We start from the raw sequence: 24,389 nt of genomic DNA on the forward strand, positions 1-24,389 counted from the left end.
CAGACTGGTCAGACAAGGAAAGGAGGAGAAACCCAAACAAACCACACCAGCACAGACACCAAAGCAGCAGGTGCCACTCCACAGAGAGCTCAGTCTGTTTGCATCAGGCACTGTGCTGCTGTCAAGTGCTCCACGCCCCTCTCCTTCAGGACTTAAGTTTGAAGAAAGCAAAAACAACAAAATCCAGGGTCCACCTCCGTAGAAGCCAGCGCACACCCAAAGCCAACGGTGTGGAAAGGCCCATCCCTTCCTCCTCCTCAAGGCCAGACACATGGGATGCCAGAGGCTCATATCCAGGAACCAAGAGATCCTGAATCAGATTTCACATAACTCTCGCCTGTTCCAAGGCTGCAACTGCAGAGATCAGCTCAGGTTTATTTTTAGGCGCTCCAGTCCTGTGCCTTTTTTTTCCAGTAATTCTGATCAAACTTGTTCCTGGAATTCAGAAACGGGTTCAGCAGCAAGACCATGCCTCCTGTGTGTAAGATGCGACTCCCAGCAAAGATGCCAGGGCCATTAAAGGAAGAAATGACAGATGCTGGCATCACTTTATCATTTTCTACTTTATTACTTCAAATTAACAACCACGATAAAGCTCAAAAAAGTCCAATATTTACACAGGAAAAAAGTACAAAATCCCCCCCAAAGTTCTTCAGGTTTTTTTTTGTTTTTTTAAATTACAAAGTAATAAAAAGTTTTGCTCTTTAATTAAAAAAAAGAGAGACAGTAAGAGGGGTAAATAAATTAGGAAAAAAACAGGGAGGAAAAATAAAGTGTTAAATAGAAAGGGTAAAAACAAACAAAACAAAGACTAACCCCACCCTCCCCGCCCTGCCAACAACCCATCGGCTCCACACTACAGTGACAGTGTGTCTGCTACAGGCCATAGGTCGCAGTGGTGATCATTGTGTTTCAAAGCCCCAAGTGCCACAAAGCAGCTTGAGTATTCCTAAATTATATTAAAAAACAACTAAAGTGGGGGGGGAAAGGGGGGGGCAGACGGGTGGGAGAGGGCAGGAGGGGATTGTGCATGTATTGGTGGATCTTACTTGGGGTTGCATGAGGAGAGAGCAAGAACCATCGCTCTGAGAAACTCCAAACTCCAGTTTCTGTGCGCCCCTCTCTTCTCCTCAAGTCCCACACTCTCGCCGAAGGAATTAAAACAAGTTTTAATTAAAAAATAAAAATAGAAAAACACGCACAGCCAGACAAAAAAAAAAAAGACCCCACTGCAGGGATGAGAAGTATATTTCTCCCCGTATGTCAGCTCCAACAATCCCATCCTCTGTGGGACCAGGTGCCTCTCCAAAGAGATCCCTCGGTGTGTGAGGACCACTTGGATCAGGGAAGGCTGGCACTTCTCCCAACAGCCAAAAAGGAAACCGCAGAGAAGCCACCCAAGGAAAGGAAGCCCGAGTCAATGATTAGGCTGTTGCCACAATTCCCCCTCACAGCTTAAAATGCGTTTAATGCTTGAGAAAATAAATTCTGTTAAAACAATAAAAATCAGACTCCTACCACCAATTGTGGCTGGAATCTGATTCCCTCCTGGCACACAAGGCTCCTGAAAAGAACAAAACAAAAAAGACCCAAAAAATACCTCACCCACCCACCACCAACCCCTGCCCTCAGAAAAAAAGGAGAGCAAAGTTTAAATTTATACGGCTAGAAACCATATGATTTGAAAACAATATTAAAAAGAAAAACTAAAGCAGGAGAGGATAGCCAAGAAGAAGGAGGAAAAAAAAAGAGAGAACTCAAAACCAGGAGCAGAGAGTCAGGAGAGGGAACTGAGGGCAGCCAGTGGGGGCAGCGGGATGGGCTAGGAGCAGCGCAGGTGCTCCCACGCGGCTCCCACGTCGTCGCAGCTCCTCGGAGGCGCTCAAGCCAGGGACAGGCGGCCCTCTGCAAACGGCTCACACCAGCGCGGGGGCACAGCTCCACTCCTCATCGTTGGCAAAAAGAAATTCTGTTGGGTTTTTTGTTTGGTTTTTTTTTTGTCTTTTTTTTTTTTTAAGGTTTTTGTTTGTTTTTTGAGTTTTTTGTTTTTTAAAAGAAAAATACAGTGAAGACACTAAAAAGAGAATTCAAAAGAGAGAAAAAGGCAAGAGATGTTAGGAGTAAAAGCTCTTCCCAGCACTTCCATTGCCAGCTGGAGTGTAACAAATCAAATCAGCCCTTTCTTCTACACTCCTGCCTCCCCTCAGAGTTACCTTGCCCATCTACTGTCATTTCCCCTACAAGAGGCACTCAGTTGCTGTACAAAGTCTTGCACACTTGATTACCTGCTCAGCACCCTCCACCCCAACACTGTCACACTGCCAGAAAAGCATTCATGAGGAAGTAATGAAATGGCTCCCCAGCCCAGCATCTTCTCCACCCTTCCTATCCTTGTGGAGAACTGGAAGCTACCTTTACACCTAAGACAATCTGTTCCCTAAGTTTTGGCAGCCAACCTTATTCTTCCCTCTGAAGCCAAAAGACATCTCAAAGTAAGGTGAAAGGAAAGGAAATATACCAATCCCCCATAAGAACATAAAGTCTTAACTTAAGGCTTTTTTTTCCCAGCAATTCCCTCCTCAGGGTTTCCCAAGCAGGAGTACAGGCTCACCTAAGCAAACACTGGTCCAGTGGCAATTGCTCCTCACTTCCCAAGGTGATCAAATGGCACACTTGTCTACAGAAGAAAAGGAAGAGTTGCTAAGGGCTGGAGAGAAAAAATAAAGCAAAAAAGGCACCGAAACAGAGAGGCTGCCTGTTTCTCTCAGAACACCCTCCCTCTGAAGAGTTTACTGCTTTGCTTCTCCAAACCACTGTGGTCTGGAAGACAGCAAGATGAAGGCATGCTCCAAGCAAAGCAGAGAGCTAAAATGGCAGTACTCAGCATGGCCTCCAGAAAATAACAGAAGAGCAAGGGTGTAACTTGGTACCACTCCCCTCACCACACCAGAAGCTTCCAGCTCATGTCAGCTCCAGCAAATCAGGCAAAAATTGCTCTGGGGCCAGGATGTCCCTAGACCTGGGACATCCAGGCCAAGGCCAGGAACACTGCAGCAGGAACTCACCTGTGATGCTGAAATCCGTGACACTTCTTGCCGCCCTGTGAGGTCAGATGAGGAGACGTTGGCAGGAGCTCCTCGGTGTAACCTCATGCTGACCTTCCGCTCCCTGTCCACTCTTGAGATTGCTCTGGGGGACGTGTTGCCTGTTGGGGCAGAGAAATGTCGAGACAAGAATATCAGTCAATAGCTTTGGTTTCCAGCCAACGACAGGGGTGGCGCCCTCCCCCAGCTCTCCCACCCCCTCACCGGACTGCTGGATTCGGGAGGTGGGGGTGGAGGCCATGGGCTCGGTGACATTGCGGAGACGGTTGGCAGTGGCTCCGGCAGGTGGGCCAGGGGGCAGCGCTCGTGTGGCTGACCCTCGGAGCTGCCCCATCCTCTCCTCCCGCTCGTGCTCTCGCCGCTCCCGATCCATATCCTCAGGGTTCCGGGCTGCTCCCTGAGTAGAGAAACCCCCACACCACACATGGCTGTCAGGCAGGAGAAACAGCAGCAGCCCCAGAGAGAAAACACATATTGCTCCATCATGCCGAGGAAGTGGAGCTCCATCCCCAAAACTCCCCCCACTACCTTCCATTGCACCAAGAAAGGACCTCATTCCATTCCAAAACAAAACAGATAAAAAAGCATATTAACTACAGCTGTTATTACAATCCACATCTGTGTCCCAGCTACAAATATAGCTCTCTCCTGAAAAACTATCTCTACCCACCTCTAGCTATAGATTTACTGACACAAGTGCTCCATCAGACACACTCACTAATACCACAGTAACTGTGCCCCCCGTTAGTTATACACCAAACAACTCAGTCTCTTTTTCATTCTGCCTGGTCCCTTTGCTCAGGCTGCTCACCAGGGCTAAGCACAGACAGCAGGCATTTTCCAACCTTCCTCCCCCATCTCCATGATACAAATTAACCCTGGTCCAGCCCTTTTGCCAAACACACTCACAAATTTAAGCATGTTCCAGTCAAAGACGTAGTCATAGGAGAAGCCTTGGCGGTGGAAGAGGTTGCGGAAGAGCTGCCGCAGGTACGAGTAGTCAGGTTTATCATCAAACCTCAGCGAACGGCAGAAGTTGAGGTATGTCGAGAACTCAGCTGGAGAGAGCAGAGAACAGCTGATGGCTGGGGTTTGCCATCCAACCTCCCTGCTCCCACCATGGAGCTGCTGCAGCCCTTGGGCAGCGGCTTGCTGGACCCGGACAGCACAAACACAGAGCTGTGTAACACAGACTGAGCCTGCTGCTGGCACTGCTTTGGCCACCAAAAGGACCCCATCTCTCTTTTTACCAGAGCAAGTGTTATGCATCTCTGTCTGTCGGCTTCTCCAAGCAAGACCTAGCAAGTCACAGTGCCTGCTGAAGGAAGGCAGGCCTAAAGAAGAGCTGGAGACGAGTTTTGGGAAGTTCAGCTCTGAACAGAAGTCCTCCTAGCTCAGTAGCCTGCTGTAAACAGTGGTCAGAAGTAGATGAGAGGAGAAAGATTGGGGCAGATACATCTGACACTTCTACTGACATTAGCCCATCACCTACTTTCAGCTCCAGGAACCTCCTGATCTGGATGTAGTTCCTAACTCTTTAGTAATCCTCACACAATCTCTCTTCCACATACTTGTCCTGTCTCTCCTCCAACTCCTGTAAGATTTAAGTATCCACAACATCTTCTGGGGAGGAGTTCCACAGGTCTCCACACTGGCTGTCTGAAGAACCACATCCTTTTGTTTTAAAGCGGGCAGAAACCAGCATTGTTTCTTTTCCAATACAAAATCTGGGGTTACCAAATAATCAGCTCCCATCCAAACTTCTGCAGTCATAGCCAGAGAGTAGACTTCTATCATCTTTCTATCCACCTCTTTTTCCAGCAGACTCATTACTTGGATAGAAATCAACTCACCTCTGGTCATGCTTTTGGCCCTTTCCTCAGTTACACCATATTCTTTGTGAAACAGTGGGATGGACCAGACTTACACAGTGCATGCAGGGAGCAAGTGGGCCATGGGTTTATGCACACTGTTTGGGATCCTTACCTAGTAATTCCTAATACTCCCTTTCCTCAGCAGCCACGGACCACAAAGCTGATGTTTTGACAGAACAGCTTATTGGTGAGTGGCACTGGTCAGCCAGAGCCTACTGTTGTGCATGTGACCTGAGGACCAAGACTTCTCTCTGTTCTCACATACATTACTCCATGTTTACTTACAAAGAACTGCATTTGCCACCTTACGGCCTGGTTATTCCTGGGACCCCCCATCAAACAGTAAAAATTCATCATCAGCAGCATATGTTCTCAGCTCAATGCCCACCCACCTCCTTTAAAATGCTCACCAGGTCCTGAAGATCCCCCCTCTCAGCACTCCCATGCCCTCACTAATGTAAGGTTTGACTGTCCACAAAAACTTCCCACTTCTGAACCCGAACTGTACCACGACCACTCCGCTACCCTTCCCATCACCCATGTCAGCAGCACATCCTGGTCTGGGGTATTGGCACTGCTCTTTAGGATTCAGGATTCCAGGGGGTTTCAGCAGGTGAACAAGCCAAGCAGCAGACAAGACAGCCATCAAGATGAGAGCACTTACAAGGGTACCCTTTGCAGAGCACCTCGATGGGCGTTGACATCTTTTTCTCGCTGATCCTCTCGTACTTTTGGCGCTTGGTGGCAGCCTTGAGGCCCTGCCAGGGCAGCGAGCCCAGGTTGAAATACATGAGCACATACCCCAGGCTCTCCAGGTCATCACGGCGACTTTGTTCTGTGAGAAGTTACAAAGGGGCAAGGAGTGAGCAGCAAACAAAACTGCTTTGGCAATCACATAGCTCTGGAGGTGAACACTGAATGGAACAATCAACCCTCTCACTTTTCTGGTAGATTTCTATAGATAGACAAACTTGTGGAAGACATTCCACAGCAAATTCCTGTGATGATGGTCATACTGTAAGAGTTAAGGTGTTTCTCTCCCCATAAAGCCCAACCCACTTCATAACTAATGACTCTGACTACCTCCTCACTTGGACAAGCCCTAATTGACACAAGAATTTCACATCTCAAGAATTGCTGCAGCAACCCTGCCTACTTTGCTCTTCCCAGTCCCAGAGGAAGGGCACCTACACTTCCCCACCCAAAATGATTCTTCAGTCCAGGGATTAGTCATGACACAGGTAGTCACAGATAGACAAAGCTAACAGAGCTAAGTCCAACACAGCCCTTTCAAACACATCTTCTAATTAAACTGCTGATAGTGTTTAAGCAGGGCAGAAACAAGGAACTAGGGACCCCTTCTTGTAGTAAACAACTTTGTTGATAGTAGAAGCCTAACATGTAATGTGCAAAGATGTCTTTCCAGCTTGGTGACATTTTTCAAGCTGTGGAGGAAAGGGGCACACTTGGAAGAAAAAATTCCCCTCCAAATGAGGAATGACTGTGTAACTGGCATCACTACCAACTCTACTTAGACCAAGGGTTGCCCATAAGATGCCATTGGAAGGACCTATATTTAGATGCTTACTTATAAAACAAAAGAAACTGGCTCAGAAAAAAACCCCCAGCATTTCACATTGACCTTGTTCTCTGGAATAGCCAAGCCATTTTAAAGTTTAAAGCTAGCTCAAGAAGGATTTGATGCAGAATCTCAACAACTGCAAATATTGCCTGGTTAACTCCTCCCAACTCCTCCAACATTGCTTGCAAATTCATCTATAAATCTTGCCAAGATTGTCTTGTTCTTGTTTCCCTCCCAAATAAAATAAACAATTTGGAGAAAGTACTTTACATCTCCAGAAGAACAACTGACACAGATAACAAGCAGGCAAAATACGGCTTAAGGGAGAGCACAGGGATAGAGGAAAGACTAAAGAGCTCCATCTATTAGATTAATTTACTACAGCACATTTTGCTGGATTCAGTGCCACATCCTGGAAGATGTTGCAGATTAAATACCAGTCTGTGAGCTGTCAGTATCAGATACATGCTACCACCTGCCCCATTCAAAGGCCAGTAGGTCACTACAGCTATCCCTTTTTTCTCTTAGCTGAGCTGAATCATGACAAAAGAGTAGCTGTAGCAGGTCACAGATATGCATATCCTCATGTAACAACATAAGCTGTGGGTCACAAGGCTCCTTCTTCCTTGTGAATCTCTCTCACAACCTCCCAGTTGTTTTGAGAACTCAGGGCTAGGCAAGTTAAAACTGTTGAGGGGGGAAAAAGTACTGTGGTTGCAGAAGGACAGGAGGGTCTCATCACTCCATAACTGATAGGAGAGATCATTTGGGTCAAAGCACATGAAACACCACAAAAATGCCACATTCCAAGACAGTAGAGGAGAAAGCAGCCCTGCAGATTCCCAAAGTGTCTTACTTTGAGCATGCAGAAATTACAGCATTTTTTGACCTCACTAACTTACTGTCTCAAGTTGCCCACTTTAAAGGGGCTAATACTTCCTAATCTTATCAGGCTACTGCCAAAGATAATTACATGACTGTCTGGGAGATACTTAGATGCTATGACAGGAACAGAGAAAAGAAACCCAGCTTTGCATTTAGCCTAAGGTTGGGATACGTGTACTCTCAGAGGGCTGCGATTACTCACCATGCATATCAAATAAACAAAACTAAACAATATTGGCTAATGACCTACATCCTTAGACAGGAGGCATGTGGAAATGGAGTCAGAACACACACCCAGGGCTTGAAAGCACAGGAGACAAGGATAACCTCAGTCCTGCAGTCTTGCCAGCCCTTGACTTATCCATGCTGTAGCTTTATCACCTCTAGCTGTGGCTTCTTGACTAGAGCGTGGTGGTTCCCTTCAGAGGAGTAGGGAAAGGCAGGGCAGGAACCAGACAAACCTACTGAACAAGCAAATCAGCCTTTCAGGAATAAATCAGGATGTCGCCTCCAAAATCCTGCTCTAACTCCAAACTGCTTAGGGCAGGCTGAATAACACACCTCCACTTGTGTAAAGCACAGCACTTTTGAGCACAGCCACCAATGCCATCCAGAATAGGATACATTCTGCAAACAGATGCTTGGTCACAGTCCCAGCACTTTAGGGAAGGCCAGAATTAGAGACTTGAGATCAGGGAGCCTGAAGTCAGTGCAGGATGCTATAAGCCCTCACTGAAGGCAATGAGAGGGGTTAAAAACCAAATTGGGAAGCTAACTAGTATCCATTAGGTGCATGCAAACACACCTTAACTGTGTCTTAACACAGCAATATGATCAAGGAAAAACAACTGCAAGCACAACACCTAATTATTAAAATGCTGAACGATAAGTGTTTGACTGCACTGCACTGATGTTTAGCACCTCACGTACGTGTGGTCACTGCAGCCCACTCACACAACTTCAGTGACACTCACACCCCGGATGAGCCTCATGTACCGAGAGCAGGGGTCACAGTTGGGCAGCTACCTCAAAACATTGTAGCAGTCTGTTTCCTGTAACCCTATGCACCAGATCCTGAATTAAACCTTGAGGAGGGAAAAGGACAACAGTTCCTACTTCCCGTTTCTTTGTTTCCTCTTCAGCTACTATTACACACCTCCCAAAATTTAATTACTTTTTCAGGGTGAGGATACTAGATAACATTAAACAGCAAAGAGCAAGAAATAAAACTTTACCTCTACACACCAATGAAACATTATTTAGTGTTACTACTTTACTACTTTCCACTTTTAGAAACCTGACAGCGACTAACTCTCACAGCATCTCTGGGCAGCAGGAAAAAAGCAAGATCTCACCTTCGAGTTTGAAAAGAGAAAGAAAAATACAAGTGACGTGAATGCATCCGCTGAGCAAGTCAGTCCAGAAGCAGGATTATAGTCACAGCCTGTGATACCACACTATACTTCCTCTCTCCATTTTATCTCAGCTGTCCTACAATGGGGTTTTTTTTTGAAAATCAATTTTATGAAAAATGTCTTTTCCTTAAGACATTCATCCTCCTTCCCAAAAGCCCTTCCAATAGAAAACACAAGGTCGCCTTCCCACACAACCCAGCACGACCTCCCAAACCCAACCCACAGTTTCCTCCCACCCCCAGTGAGGCTCCCAGCCAGCCCACACCCTCACTCCCTTCCCAAAGCAGGGTCCTCAGAAGCCAAGTCAGGGGTGAGTGGCAGGACAGGACAAGACATGCTTGGGCAAAGACTGAAGACTGAGGACTGGTTGCCTTAGACACAAAGCTCATGACAAAACATGTTTCTCTGCAGCATAAACTGTCTCCTGGTGCCCCTGTCCAAAGAGTGTTTTCCTCCACTCTGATCCTACCGAAGTGATGCTGCTTGCATGCAGAACTCCCTAGAAATCAGCTGTCTTCCCTGGAGCCAGCCCAGCTGCAGGCAGGCTTAACCAAGCAATGTTTTCCTGATCACATACTCAGCTCTGATCTTGCACATGCTGGACCAGAGTTCCCCTTTCTCTCCCCACTGCATGGCAACAGCCTTTAAAAACATGCAAGAGTCTGGAATGGGTGACAGAGGGCAGGATGAGCAGGAGGCCTCATCTGCACAGCCTACACCGATACCATCTGGGACATTCATCTGGGAAGGCACTGACCCCCCCACCCCTCAGTCACCCAGACAGAGACCATCAGACTTCTCCCAGGACTGTCTCACGGGCACCCCAGGCATCTATTTCAGACGTTACAGGCTACACTGGGTGCAAGGGACTCTCATCCCTCGAGCATGTGAAAATTGACTGGAATGCGTGAACTGAAGCCTGCACAGTCCAGTGACTCCCCCAACGGCAAGTCTCCAGCTGTGGAACCCTCCCCAGTTTTGCCTCCTACTTTTTTCCCCAGTCACCAGGAAAAGAATGTGTTTCCTCCAGACATCGGAATGCCCAACCCTTAGCTTGCAAATTCAAATAAAGGCATTTATTCATTTGCTATTCCTGTCACACAAATACCCCGGCACCTGGTTCCTCCTCTCTCCCTAGACCACATTAACGTTAACATTAAGACAGAGAATTTACTCTCTGAAAAGTAAAAAAATTCCAAGTGATGGTTCCCATGGCAATGCTGCTAACTCACAAATATCTCTGTCATATACCCTGTGGCAAGGTCTTGAGAAACAGGAACTCCAGCTGAAACCCAAACACCCCCACCCCCTTTCCTCCAGGCAAGTCATGTAACCTTTATGCCGTTCAGGGCAACTATCGGCAACGTGGAGATAATACACCCGAGACCTGTTGCACAGAGCAACTCACACCCAGACTCTCCCCAATCAAAGAGCACGGAGAGAGCTGTGGCTGCACTCAGACCCGTGGCATATGCAATTTGCCCTTGGATTACTGTTTAGACATTGTTTGCTCATCCTGACACACAAGCCAAGCAGCAGTAGTAAAGGGCTAAGTTGGGGTGGAATGAATAATGAAGTCGTTCAAAAGCCACAAGCAGACATTTAGCCTCTCGTGATCAGTTCAAGGCAGAGCAGGCACACACAAAAGAATCGACAGACATAGTAGTGAGAATTATTTTGTGCATGTCTCCTTGTGGCAGTTACCATGGCTGTGGAAATCTTGACTGAGAATTCAATGGAGAGTCAGTTATATATATATATGCAGGTCAAGCCAAAATACAGAAGGCCAACTCAGAAAGCTCTACAAGAACTATTTTTATAACATGGAAGAGGTCAGGAGATTACAGCCCACTCTTAACACACAACACTCCCATTTTGATTTAAATAAAGCATTCTCCATGTAAAGTTATATAGTATTAAGCAAGGAAGACTGTGGGAAAAACTGCTTTATTTTCTGCAGGCCAAGTATTGACTTCAGATATCTGAGAAATACCTGCAAGAGGGGAGAACGCAGGAAGAATGCGGACATGAAATCCTGTGAAAGCTGTTAGTTTAAAAGATTTGAGTGCCTTGCTCTGATTTTCAAATTCCCAGGTTAGGTTGTACACTTGAGAAGAAGGGCCTCCCAGAGATATAAACAATCTGCAAGCACAGCAGATACTTCCTGGGTCCAACAGGCAAGACAACTTCTGTGTTTCTGTTCCTTAAGAGTTGCCAGTCAATAGCAGAACCAAGTCAGCCTGTTCCAAATGGACCCTACAGTAACTAAGGAAGCCTCACACTGTGAACAAAGTTTAGCTTAAATTTAGCAGAGAAAGGAGGTCAAGTGCTGGAAAGAAGTTTTTGGGCAGAGAATAGAAGAAAAAACTGCAAGAGGTTTTCAAATAAGGTCCTCAGAGCCACCAGGGCCTGACACCCAGGACAAGAGATTGGGTGACTTCAGGAGGTTTAAGCGTGGTGGGTGCTAACCTGCACAAGGCCTTTACAAAACCTGGGATGATGGTCATCACCAGTGTAAGACCTGGCTGAACACTCAGCACTCTTTTCCAGTCCAGTTTCATCCCTTCTGTACTAACCATATTCATTAAGGGGAGAACCCTACTTCCCTGAAGTTGCCTCACTGCAGCTCACAGACATGCATATAATCTGAAGGCCTGTGACAGCCAAGCCTCAATCACAGAACAGAGGTGTTCAGGCAGCTGGAAGCTGCCCCTCATTTCAGCTTCCTGTATATTTCCAGCACATCCCCATCCTCAGTTGTGGGTAACACCATATTGCAGTGGGCCTCTATCTTCCAGCTCTGGCAGCTACAGAACAATCACTAAAGAAGGCACTAAGGAAGTCAAAGAGACAGGTTTCAACTGCACATATTCCTAAAGGTTCAGTGCTTGTGAATGTCTCCTTTACACATCTAATCAGCCTGCAAAAATTGTGCAAAGGCAGATTTAGTAGGAGCAGAGTCAGGGAGGTCACAGCCTTGATGCTCAACAGGGTACCCTGCACTGAGCAGTGCACAAACACAGACAATTTCTGTCTTCAGGAACTCAGAGTGCCACCACAGCAGCAGAAATAAAACAAATGTAGCATTTAAGTTATTTGCCCACCTTCTCAAGGCAGGTCAGCAGCAGGGTCAGGCAAAGAACCCAAGCCCCTCCTTCTGGGGACATACCACCTCCCCTGAAAAGCCCCAGAGAGGCAGCAGCAAGCAGGCTCACCAATTCCCAGGTGGGTGTTGATAGAGGCATAGCGGGCTGTGCCAGTCAGGTTCTTGTTTTCCCGATAAGGGATGTGCTGGTGGGTCCGGGCATCCCGGTACTTCTTGGCCAAACCAAAATCAATGATGTATACTAGGTTGCCCTTTTTGCCAAGGCCCATAAGGAAGTTGTCTGGCTTCACATCCCGATGGATGAAGTTCTTGGAATGAATGTACTCAATACGGCTGATCTGGAGGAGGGATAGATAAATAAATAAACAGTGAGACAAACATGAAACAAACTTATTTTAACTGCATCTGTTAAAAATAGTACCCTGTCCAAGACACTGGCCCATCAGAGTAAAAAAAGGACATTTTGCATTGAGTATCAGTGATGACAGCCAAGGAAATGGCACCCTCTGGACGCTGCAGGATCTGGAGATGGAATTTAACTCTGCACACCAGCCCAGTCCTCACTCTGGGAAGGTCACCATGAACATCACAAGGAAAGATGGGAAGCAAGTCTACAGGGACTAAAATTTTGAGCTTCAGCATTGACAGCTCTAACTTTTGAACTTAGCTGGTCCAGGAACAGAATGGGTCTGTCCAGAAGAGTTAAGGGTCTTGAATCCAGGGCATGAGCAGTGGAATTAACATAGGTGCCAAGAATTCATCAGGCAGGCAAAGGTATCCATGTGTGCAACACTAACACACGGCGAGCGGCAGGCAAAGGAAGGAGGGATGGAGATAAGGAAATGCCACCAGTGCCTAGGTTCCAGGCCCCCAACTTCATCAAGAAATAGAAAGCTGGCAGCCACTTGTGCTAAATGAAGAAAGCCTCAGATACAGCAGTTCTCAAGCAGAGGGGATGAGAAGGGAGTGTGTGGGGGGAAAAGGCATGGAAAAGGAGAGTAGGCACAAATGCTTCAGAGGAAACTTACCATCTGGTCTGCCAGCAGCAGAACTGTCTTGAGACTAAATTTGCGGGAACAGAAGTTGAAGAGATCTTCCAGGCTGGGCCCCAAGAGTTCCATCACCATCACATTGTAGTCCCCCTCTGCTCCACACCACTTAATGGAGGGAATACCCACTGGGGAAAGAAAAAGATTTAGCCCAGGGAACAGAGAGAATAGATGTTGAATCCCCTGCTAAGAAGCTCATGTATAACACCAAATCATTTCTTTTCTAAAGCCCTCCAGAATAATTTCCTTCTCCAACCACTCCCCCGGCCCCATCCTTTCCTTCCCATCTCACCTCCTCCCTGCATCATCTTGTAGAACTTGCTTTCAATGTGGAGCTGGGGATGCTTGGTTTTGACACATTCCAGTTTGATGGCCACCTCTTCACCAGTCGCAATATTGGCTCCTGCATAGGAATGAGAGTGAAATGAAGATTGCACAAGCGTCTACTGAAGTTAAACACTTTTAACAAGGCCTGTAAAGATGCCAAGACCTTAAGATTTGCCCTGAAATTTATTCTCTATTACAGAAATGAGATTCAGCCACTTTAACTTCATATGGTTTCCAGCACTGCCATTTGTAAATGCAGGCCCAGAGAGAAGAACATGAACAGGAAACCTGGTCTGATCCTGAAGTCAGTTTAGAACAACAATCCTACACGTGAACTGCCTTGTTATCTCAAAAAGTGACTGACTTTGGAAGGTCAATCTGCACATATCAACAGTTCCTAAGCTGAGTGGAAGTTGTAGCTCCCTCTGATCATAAACCTAGCCCCTGAACCCAAGCAGCCCTCAGGCAGCGACACGGAGTATCTCTTCCCCAGAAAAATTACTGGTTACCTCAGTTACATCATTTCAACACAACCAATTAGTTCAGGAGGAGACATTACTAACATGCCAGCTCTCTCTGTTTTCTCCACAGCACTGACCTGCTCAATACAGACAATTTCTAAATCCCCAGTTTCTCCCTCTCCTGAGGGTTTTAATAATACCTTTATCTTTTGCCAACACAGAAACATTTGCTATATCACAAATTAGAAGCATGAAAAAATAAGAGAATCCAGTCCTGAACTAAGCTGCCTGGACACCTTTGTTGAAGGTATTGCTAGATACTTTGCAATGACACTAAAGCACCACCCCACAGGCTTCTCTCGGAAAACAACTGAGCTGCCAGCTGCAAAAGCCAGCACTGTGGTCCCAAAGTGCACTGACAAAAAGGAACAGGCTGCTCCTTTTCTTGTACCAGCTGAAAGGATTCCAGATGTTTCACATCATCCTAAAATGGAAAGAGGGAATATCTGTACACGGGTCACGGGAATGACACTCAAGACTTGCTTTTCTCCTCCCCCGCCATGCCTGCTTCACACACTGTGACAAGCCCTTCCTCGTATCTGAACTATCAGAAATTGCACTTAAACACAAATCAGAGAGCAGCCCTGATCACAAGCAGCTTATGAACACTGTCATAAAATAAACTGCTCCAGAACACGTGTGCCAAACATGAGCTGGAGTCAAAGGTGAGGTTTTGCAGATATCCCATAGCTAGTTTTGGTAGGTCTGGCTAATTTGTGCCTCCTGAACTCTGTGATAAGACTGAGAGTCCACAAGGACAAGCTGCAGATAAATCTCTTCATTTATCCTCTTTCACACGCCGCCTACACAGCCAGGGACCAAAGAAAAGAAGGAAATGTTCACACAACTGGATTGCTTCTCCCCATGGATCCAAAAGAGATCCATCTCTAGCTGAAGAGTTCTGGCTTGTACACAAAGTTAGCCAAGAGCTGCCTGCTAGCAAAAACACATGAGCTAGATGCTGCAGTGCTGGCTTGAGACAGACAAGCTGCTAGGAATTTGTAAGAGAGCAACAAAAACGATCGGGGCCTAGAGGGATTGATTTACTAAGGAAGATTAAAAGAGCTAAATATGTAACATAGACAAGAGATACAACTAAGAAGGGTGGGGAGGAAGAATGGGACATGACAACAGTCTACAAATATTTGAAGGCTGTAAACACTAAGGAGGGAGAGGAATTATTTAGGGTGCTCTGAGGGAGGGGAAGGAGGAGCAATGGGATTAATTTAATACAGATTTTAAAGCAGGATCCAGGAGAAGGGAAAGAGGAAAAGCCATCCTGAGAGGTAGAAACATTTGTCCAATGCTTACTTTTGAAAAAATGCTGGCATTTTCCACTTAAAAAGTGGTGGCCAGAAAAACAAGTTGATACATTCCCTTCACTCCACCAGAGGACCCTTCTTAAAAGCACCAGGCAGGTTCAAGTAGGAAAAGAGTAAGAAAAGGGACTAGTATCCTTCCACCTTTCAAATTAGTGTTCAACCACCGGCCCTCATCCAGCATGGAAACACGCAGGACATCCAAAAAACATAAGAGCACTTCCTTGCCTTGTTTCTTTCCCCTGCCTTTGTGAAGACTTTCCTCCAAATCCTCTGAAGCAGCTCCCTTGTCTGCTCCCCAGGGAGAATTTTTCCCTCTCCCAAGACATTTTCTGACACACAGGCAATGATGAGTCTCTCTGACTTTTTGCAGCATTAGCATTTTGAATGAACCAGATTCCCAGAACATGAACAATGGAAACATGAGTAAGTCTTCATCTCCACATTACCCTGGGTGTTGAGAAACATGGAGATGCATCCATGACTGGGCTGTCTGCAGGCAGGGAGGCACATAAAGCTGGAAAAGGGAAAGCAGGGGTAGGCATCAAGAAGACTCAGATTCCTCAAAACGTGATGATGCAATTCAGATGCTCAGATGGCCTTCAGAACAGCCCAAGCACAGCTGTTACTTAGAGAGAGAAGAAACAACCCTGTGGCCTAGAAGAGCACAAGTAGAGGATGGTTTGGGTTGGAAGGGACCTTAAAGATCACATAGTTCCAACACCCCTGCCATGAGGGACACCTTTCACTAGACCAGACTGCTCAGAGCCCCATCCAACCTGGCCTTAAACACTTCTAGGGATGGGGCATCCACAACTTCTGTGGGGTACCTGTTCCAGTCTCTCGCCACCTTCATAGCAAAGAATTTCTTCTTAATATCTTATCTAAACCTTTTTCAGTTTAAATTCATTCCCCTTGTCCTATCACTATGTGCCCTTGCAAAAAGTCTCTCCCAGTCTTTCTTGTAGGCTTCCTTCAGGGAGGGAAGGCTGGAATTAGGTCACCCCAAAGCCTTCTCTTCTCCAAGGCTGAACAATTCAATTCTCTCAGACTTTCCTCACAATAGAGGTGCTTCATCCCTCTAATCATTATTGTGGTCCTTCTCTGGACCAATCTGACCTATTCTTTGCTCAGAGGGACACTGTCTGAACTCTTTAGGCTTGTTCCCTCTCCAAACCTCATCATACCTACAAGTTGCTCCCTGTACCATTTCTTGGCTAGAGATCCACCGAGACTGAGACCACCACTAGCAAGGAGGGAATTTAAGGGCAAGAGTCTTTCTGATCCTTTGTTCCATGCTTCGACCACCATCTTTTTTAAAGCTACAAGTACAAAAGCAACAGTTCTGTGCTCACAGGCTGGAAAGCACCGTGTTTCAGACAAATGCAGCAGAGTCTGCTAGCTTCAGCCACTCGAGAGACTGACTGTAGGATGGGGGATAATTCCTAACATCCTCCCCCAGTCTCGCTCCGCTGTGGGGGCTGCACAAATTCAACTCATTCATCACAAGCTCTTTGAAACAGGGCCCCGGGGACAGAGGATGTCACCGGCTGAACAGGATCTTTTCAGAGTGGAATCCTGACTGCATGTCTGATATAATAAACACCACCCTCCCGGAGCATCGGGGGCAACAGGCAGAGGCCCCGCACTCCCCACCGCCTGCGCCCCTCTCCACAGCCTGCCGAGGGAAGAATGGAGGGCTGGGAACAGATGGATGAAGGCAGATAGGGCGAGAGAGAGTTAACAAGCCAGGAAACAAAGGGAAGGCACTCCCCTCCCAGCAAGGGAGGAGCCTGCCACCAGGAACTGTCCCCAGCCAGCTCAGGTCCCAGCATGCTTTGTCTGCCCAGCTCCTCTCCAGCACCAGTGTGCATCCGGCCAAACGATTCCTACACGTCCAGCAACCCTGCCCTGCCTCTTGGCCAGCACCTCTGACAAAGCACCTCCCCCCCTCCAGCGGCCCAAAGCTCTCGGCAATTCCTCTGCAAACTGGGTTTTGCTCTTCTCAACGAGAATTTCTAGAGGTAAATGGGCTAAGCCAAGGCCCATGGGCAGCCTGATCTCATTTTCCACCCTCTCAAACCAATGGGGGGAGAATATGCCACCTAGCACACCTACCCCTCAAAGTAGGGCATGGAAGAATTGTGCTTCAAGACCCAGCTAAGGATTAATACAGTCCATCCCTTGTGTCTACACATGTAAAAATCCAAGTTTCCTTCTGACAGACAAAAAACCTAAAACAAACCCCAACGAGGACAGCACTCAGCACCTACTGGTTACAGAGCAGGTGAAGGCAATAAGAACCCTGAAAGAGAGAAGCTGAGGATAAACCATACAGCCCCTGTTAATCCCTAGAGACAGACAAGCCCTGCTGTGTGTTCACACCATTATCAAAGGAGAGAGCAGTGAGGTGGGCCTGGTGCAGGAGAGAAGTCCTGGTGAATGAGTCCTCCTGTGTGCAGAGCAGGCTGTGAGAGCACAGCACGAGCACCAGCGTCCTCCAGACGCACCACCACAGACTGCATGCCCAATCCCTCCAGGCTGGGGAGTCGCCCAGGCTCCACCAAGTCTCGCTATCACTGCTTCAAAACACGCTGGCTTGCACCTCAAGGAACATCACAAGGGCTTTGATACTGCATTCAAGTAACTTGGTTGAATCCTGCTGTGCTCACCACGCTGGGGCACTGGGCTTCCTGTGTTTGGTGACAGGCAAGGCAGGCACAACCCCCTCACCAGGGGCTATTTTCCATACCTGATTTGCACAGGTGGATGACCTGTTACATGGGACAGAGCAATACAGGATCAGGCCTTTCCATCCAGTACCTCCTTTCTCTCCCCACATGTACCCCAGATGTTTAGCAAGATCCTGACAATTTACACCGTCCTAGAGAGGGTCTGGAATGCTTCAAGCCCTAGCATAGGTGGAAAATGCTGTGTCTGAGCTGTCATCCCTGAATCCTAGCACCTGGGAATTAAAAGCACTGTCACCCAAGACACTAACTGGTTGGAGGGCCACAGAGGAGCAGCATACAGGAACAGGCTGCAGTAAAGGCAGCACACAGTGGAACTGGATCCCAGATCCATTATTTATCATCTTTGTTCATATTCTGGATAAAGGTGGCAACAAAGCCTGTTACTGATGATTCCCACAGGACACTTAATCAAGAGGGGCTGCCAACACCAATCAAAAGAGAATAATAAAGCAAGAGGGAACTGCAGATAAAAACCAGAGGTTGAAAATAGACGGTGATTTACAATCACAGGAAAACATAATCTGAACTAGAGGTATTCAACGAAAGGGATTTGGGGAGAGATGGGAAGATGTTGGAGATCCTAGAAGAGGTCTCCTACGATACAGCTGACAGTGCATTAAGGCCAATTCTGAAACCTGATAGTGCTGGTGATGGGGAAAGCCAAGGAGACCCAAAGCAGCCAATGCAGAGGCATCACATTACAGATCACTCGAGGGTAGTCCTCCACTGCCAGGCACTGGAAATGCCACACCTCAAAAGCAGTGTTGGCTCCAAGCTGCCAGCAGATGAAGAAACTAGGAAACATTGAAGGACCAGCAAAAGTGAGCAGTTGTGGATGTACTGGGAAGCAAAATACAATCCAACTGAACAAATTAATAGCCAAGGAGCACATGACGACCCCCTGCAAGTACCCAAATGGTGCAGACACCAAAGCAGAGGGCAGCCCTTCTGCTGGCCTGCAGGAGCACAGCACAACAGTAGTGGTGAGAACCAGAGACAGGTAACGCCAGCCCTCACGGAGGGACCGGGAAGGCCGCTGGGTAGTCTCGCCACTGTGGCCCCACACGGTCTGAGCCAATGAAAACATGAGCAGGCAAGCATCAGGGAATAGATCTACACATCAGCACACTGGCTTGGGAGAACTTCTACCCAACTTTCCTGTGGTAACAGGAAACCCAGCATCTCATGGGTTCTGTCCACTGAGCTTCCAGCTCAGGTCATTCCAGAAATTAACTCTAAATCCCATTACAGATCTAACAGATCTGAGCCCTGGGACTTCCAGGCTCTCTGACCTGTTTTACACGTCCTGTCTCAGACCTTTCTCTTACAGGTCCTGGACCACCTCTTCCACTACCAGTCTTCCCGAAACTGTATTCCTTCTATCCTTGAAGGAATAGCTATGTCCTCCCTTTCCACCACACGCTCTGTGAACAGAGTTTAAACCCACACACACCCAAGCTCAAGAAAGGGAAGTGAGAACGCTGGAATAGGGTGTATGACAAATATGCCCCAAACAGTCCAAATCTAAATCAGTCTGATCAACCACCACTATGTCTTCAGTATGTGGTAAGGCAAAGCTGAGCTCATCCCCCTTTCTTTGCCATGAGAAGACCAGCAGCCACCTGCAGTATTCCATCAGTTTTTTCTCTTCTTCACCCCTTCCAACCTTACATGGTGCCCACAAATAGCAACAGGCAAGAAAAACAACCCCAAAACAATGATGCAATTGAGAAAACCAACCTTGAGACAGACTCTCACACTCACCTAGGTAAATGTCTCCAAACGAACCACTGCCAATCTTTCTGCCCAGCCGATATTTGTTTCCCACTCGAAGCTCCATGGTTCAGTCGTGCTAAGAAAAGAGGCACAGAAAGAGCAGTGTCAGAGCAGAAACAGGAAGTGAATCATGTAACACTGCAGAAGAGACCTCCCCACTTCACCCAGAGGCTGAGTAGTTTTAAATCTTTAAATACTTCACTTTTTACATGGCTTCTATCACCTCTCCTGATCTCCTGAACTTCCAGGGATAACATGAGCAAGAAACACTGCAGGAACAAAACACCCTCAAGCATGTTTTTCCCATGTTCCCACTATTAGAGTGAAGCATGATTGAACCTCTTCCCCACCTTTTTGCTCAGAGACTAGGAAGGGGTTCAGGAAAGCCCTTCTAAGAAGGTTTCATTGTGTGATCATGCCACACTACTGCCAAGAAGTACTGCTTCTTGTACCTTACAGTGCCTGGCACTGGGACACAAGTACCTTGTGAGACACAGAAGTGTCAGGCATAATAAACCCTGTGAGGAGTTTCCCTCTGACCCAGCCCTACTCCAACACCTCGGTGGTGGTGGTGAAGCACAGGACCCAAGGGCTGTGAGGGACAGACAGACTGCCAGGAGAAAGCGACTCCATTTCTCCTAGGTGGGGCCCAGGACAGGGGACAGGGAGGAGACGTCTGGCTGAACTGAACCCTGCCTAGGAACACCCCTTGCTCATCTCCATACACTTCTGCTGATGTGATCACCACCTCCTTTGGTCTACCTGAGCCTCTCCAACTCTCCTGCCTACCTTGTGCTTTGAGCAGTTCAGGCCTTTCCTCATCCCTTTACTTGAGATGATTAGCTAACCCTTTGACCTGATATACCCCATCAACATGCCCAGGCTCAGCCTATTCACCTTCCACAGAAAACCAACTAGGTGGAAGAACCACAACCACAGAGTTTTGTTCTCTTTGCCAACCTCAACTTCTGCTGCAAAGACCTTGGCCCAACACAGCTCAAGCAGTTCCCATCTTAACAGCCCCCTTTCCCTTGCCTCTTCTATGGCCACCAACTTATTCTAGGAACCACATCTCTTCCTGAGACAGACAATGTGTCTCCTTTTAGAGGGATTTGCCACAGTCCTAATTTATGCAATGCCACATTATTAGCGTACAAAATGCAGACACAGAGCCTGTTGGGGACAGGAAAGGTGAGGAATGATTCATGTTTTCACAAGTGGGAGCAAGGAACTTTCCCTTGCTGGAGCTTGGTGGGAAGGAAGCATCACTGAAGGAAATACAGGAGAGATGGCCTTGTGAGGCAGAAGTACAAAAAAATAATCCCAGCCACAGGATTCTGAGCATACTATAAACCCAGAGCTCCTTCTTCTGCCCCAGGAGATGGGATTACAGAAAGAAGAATGGACGGGCAGCGGAGATGTACAGGGAAATAATCCTATCAAGGCATTCAGGGGACATTGTGAACCCTGAAAGCAGAGCTCCAGTCACCAGAAACCACACACAAAACACTCAGAGGTGGAGTCCCCTCACCTTGCATTTGCTTATGCATGTGGGTTTCTGGGCATCTGAAGTCTACAAAACCCTGTGGCTATTTCTGACTTTCTTACTACCAGGAATGTAGGCAGAGCCTTGGGAACTGAACCAGGAGGCAGGCGTACCTGGGTGAGGGCGCAGCAAACAGTCATGGTTTTTATCCGCTGCCTGCTGTTCTGTATAACCACATTAACATACATCTGACTTGCTGACACTCCTACTCCAATAAACGATCAAAGGTCTGTGTCCCCGGGAACCCGTCACACCACTGTCAAGAAGACAGCTCTCGATCCTCCTTCCTTCATGGAGTGTTTACCCAGGCCTGGGAACCCCAAACACCTCCACCTGAGTCCAATTCCCAGCTGGGGTGAGCACAGCCGAGCAGAGACTGGGCAAGAGGTCCCGGGGGGTCTGCGCCGCACTGGGACACAGCAGGGAGTGCTCTGCAACACCACAGTCCCAAACCTAAACTCGGACCCACCCTTCTGGGACAGGCAGGAGCCAGGTTAAGAAGGGATTCTCACACAACGAGGCAGTAGCCCTTGTAGCTGATTAAGCAACAGGCTCCAAAGGGGAATCTAAAAAATGCTCTGGGGCGCGGGGGTGGAAGCGGGAAGCAGGATAATGGAGTAAAAAAAATCATGGTCTCGCACAGCTGTCATTTTGCCTTATCTCCCCCCCAACACACACACATACACAAGTGTGAGTAGAAAACCTGGGCTGAGGAGAGCCAGAGAGCAAGAGCCTGGATTCCTGGTAAGAGGGCAGGACACACACATCCCACCCCCTCAACAACTGGTCCAGGAGTTCAAACATTATCCCATTTGCTTCTGTTTCACACATGTACCCCCACCACCATCTACGGCTTCCGCCCTTTATCTTTTCATTCTCAGGTCTACTGTTACAAGGAAAAAAATTGTACCGAGAAAATATATATTCCTATATGTGAAATCTGTATCACCCCTCTATGTAGTATTTATACATGTTATATTTAAAAAGCCATCCCTCCTTCCCACCCCCCCCTCTCCAGCCTTAACCCCCCCCCAACCCCGCCACCTTTCCTGCACTCTACAGCCAAGGCAGCATTCCCAGGGGCTGCAGGGCAATCATTTAGTTAAACCATTTAGTTTTCCATAAGGGATTAACACACATACAACCTCAGAGCGAGAGTGTGCTCTGCATGAGCATTTGCATACGTGAATATCCAATACTACACAGCCTCAAAAAAATAATAATACTATCCAGCCGCCAGCACTGCTTCCCCACACACACCATTTTGCACCAGCCCTTTTTATATAATATAAAATACCCACGTACAGGCACAAAGGCCATTATATAAACACACGATAAGAATTGATATCACATTGCTGTGCCAGCAACGATGGCGACCAACGATGCAGGGACCATCGGGGGTGGGGGGGGGGGAACCATCAAGAGGGGCTGGGGGACAGGAGGGACACATCTGTCCCACCCGAGGGGGTCGGGAATGAGAAGATGCCCGGTCTAGCAAAAGCCATACAAAACCAAACAACCAAACCCTCGGTTCCATAATGGAGGCTGCCGATCCCAGCACTGCTCCGGCTTTCAGTGGAAGTGTAGGGAGTGGGGGCTGCTTTACCCATAGACCACATTGAGGCTTTACACAGCTTTTTTTTTTTTTTTTTGGGGGGGGGGAGGTGTTGTTTGAAGGGGAAAAAGGATAGGCTGGGAAAACAGTAATTTGAACTGGCTTTAAAATGTGAAGGAAAAACGAGAAAAAAATACATTTTGATTGAAATGCAAAACACCAATCCCCTCCAGACCCCTAGACACTTACAGAAAGGAGACCAGCATATAAGATGGGGGGAGAAAAGAAACCCCAAGCACAGGGCATTTGAACTACATTTGAGGAAGAAATAGCCACAACAGGAAAACAGGAAAGGGGGGGACACACACCATAAAATATAATAATAAATGTGTTCCTTACACCCCCACCCCCTACAGGCAAACACTACGCGAAGACAGCCGTACCCGAGCTGTTATTTTTCCGGGTAGGTAACAAAAAGCTGCCACCTCCGGGAACGGCGCTGAACTTCTCCTCGTCCCCCCACTCGCACCCGGCCTCGGCCACTGACCCCCGCCCCTACCGCCCCCCACAAGAGGAAACATCGACCCCACAGTCCCCCCAAACGCAGACACCGCTTCTCCCCCGAAAGAGGCGGTGTACGGGGGCCGGGGAGGGAGGCCAGGAGCATCAGCGAACGGAAGGAGTGGGGGGCTCGATCCCCCGGGGGGCGGCCCCCCACCGGAGCCCCGCAGACCCCCGCCGAGAGCACACGGCACCCCCTTCCCCGCCCGGCCCCGCCAGCGGCCAAGCAGGGCCCCGGCAGGCAGAGAAAGGCGAGAAAGGGGAACCCCCCCCCCCAAAAATCTGCCGGTGGCGGAGGGGACGACCCCCTCGCCGCGCCCCCACAAAGGGGCTTTTGTCCCCCGCGCACCCCCGGCCCGGCGCATCGCGCCCTGCCCTCCCCTCCCCCGCCCCCTCCCCCTCCCTCCGCGCACACAAAGAGCCGGAGGGGCCGCCTTTCCCCCGGGGTTTGCGCCCCAAGATGCGGGCGGGCGCCCCCCATACCCACCCTGACGGGAAGGGGGCCGTGTGGGGATGCTGCTCCGCCGGCTGTCAGGGGGCCAGGCGGCCGCGGCGGGGAGGATGACGGAGGATTGGGGAGGGCTGGTGGCGGCCGTGCCCGGCGCGTCCCTCCTTCGCTCGGCTCGGCGCGGCGCGGCGCTGCCTGCCGCCTCCCGCCCGCTCGCCGTCCCCTCCAGCCGGCGTGTGCTCGGCACAGCCCGGCGCTCACCCAGTTTCCATTGAGCCCCGGAGCCAAACCCACTGATGTCACCCAGCGCAGCCCCGGCCCTCCTCCTCCTCCGCCTCCTCCTCCGCCCGCCGTTAAAGGCGCAACCGCCGCCGCTCCCGACGCCTTCCCCGCCGCCGTCCCTCAGCTCTGGCGAGCGGGGCAGGCACACACGGGCTTGATTTTGGGGACCGCGACCCCCCCTAAAGGTTTCTCCTCAAAATGGAGCACAGCCCACCCATGGCAGCCCCCCGTGGCAGGGTGGCGCCGCATGGGGATGGTCAAACGAGGGTGCTGGGCCCCATCGCGC

At 48.6% G+C, this 24,389-nt stretch overlaps 1 protein-coding gene across 4 annotated transcripts; it reads right to left on the bottom strand.

Annotated features, from left to right (window-relative positions):
* Nucleotides 1–544: 544 nt before the first annotated feature.
* On the bottom strand, nt 545–24,124 carry CSNK1E (casein kinase 1 epsilon). Of its 4 annotated transcripts, none has more exons than XM_074539380.1 (11): nt 23,861–24,124; nt 19,700–19,787; nt 13,308–13,418; nt 12,995–13,143; nt 12,076–12,304; nt 5,643–5,813; nt 4,014–4,162; nt 3,309–3,501; nt 3,066–3,205; nt 2,612–2,677; nt 545–1,946 (listed from the first exon to the last, which is right to left on the bottom strand). In XM_074539380.1, the coding sequence occupies exons 2-10, from the start codon at nt 19,773–19,775 to the stop codon at nt 2,645–2,647; spliced, it is 1,251 nt and encodes a 416-aa protein (XP_074395481.1). In that variant the 5' UTR covers nt 19,776–19,787; nt 23,861–24,124; the 3' UTR covers nt 545–1,946; nt 2,612–2,644. The 4 variants fall into 4 exon arrangements, with proteins under 4 accessions (XP_074395481.1, XP_074395480.1, XP_074395478.1 ...); XM_074539379.1 differs by having other exon boundaries at nt 545–1,969; XM_074539377.1 differs by having other exon boundaries at nt 545–2,074.
* Nucleotides 24,125–24,389: the final 265 nt, after the last annotated feature.

Source organism: Zonotrichia albicollis, chromosome 4 (genome assembly GCF_047830755.1).
Source record: "Zonotrichia albicollis isolate bZonAlb1 chromosome 4, bZonAlb1.hap1, whole genome shotgun sequence".
Taxonomy (NCBI): domain Eukaryota; kingdom Metazoa; phylum Chordata; class Aves; order Passeriformes; family Passerellidae; genus Zonotrichia; species Zonotrichia albicollis.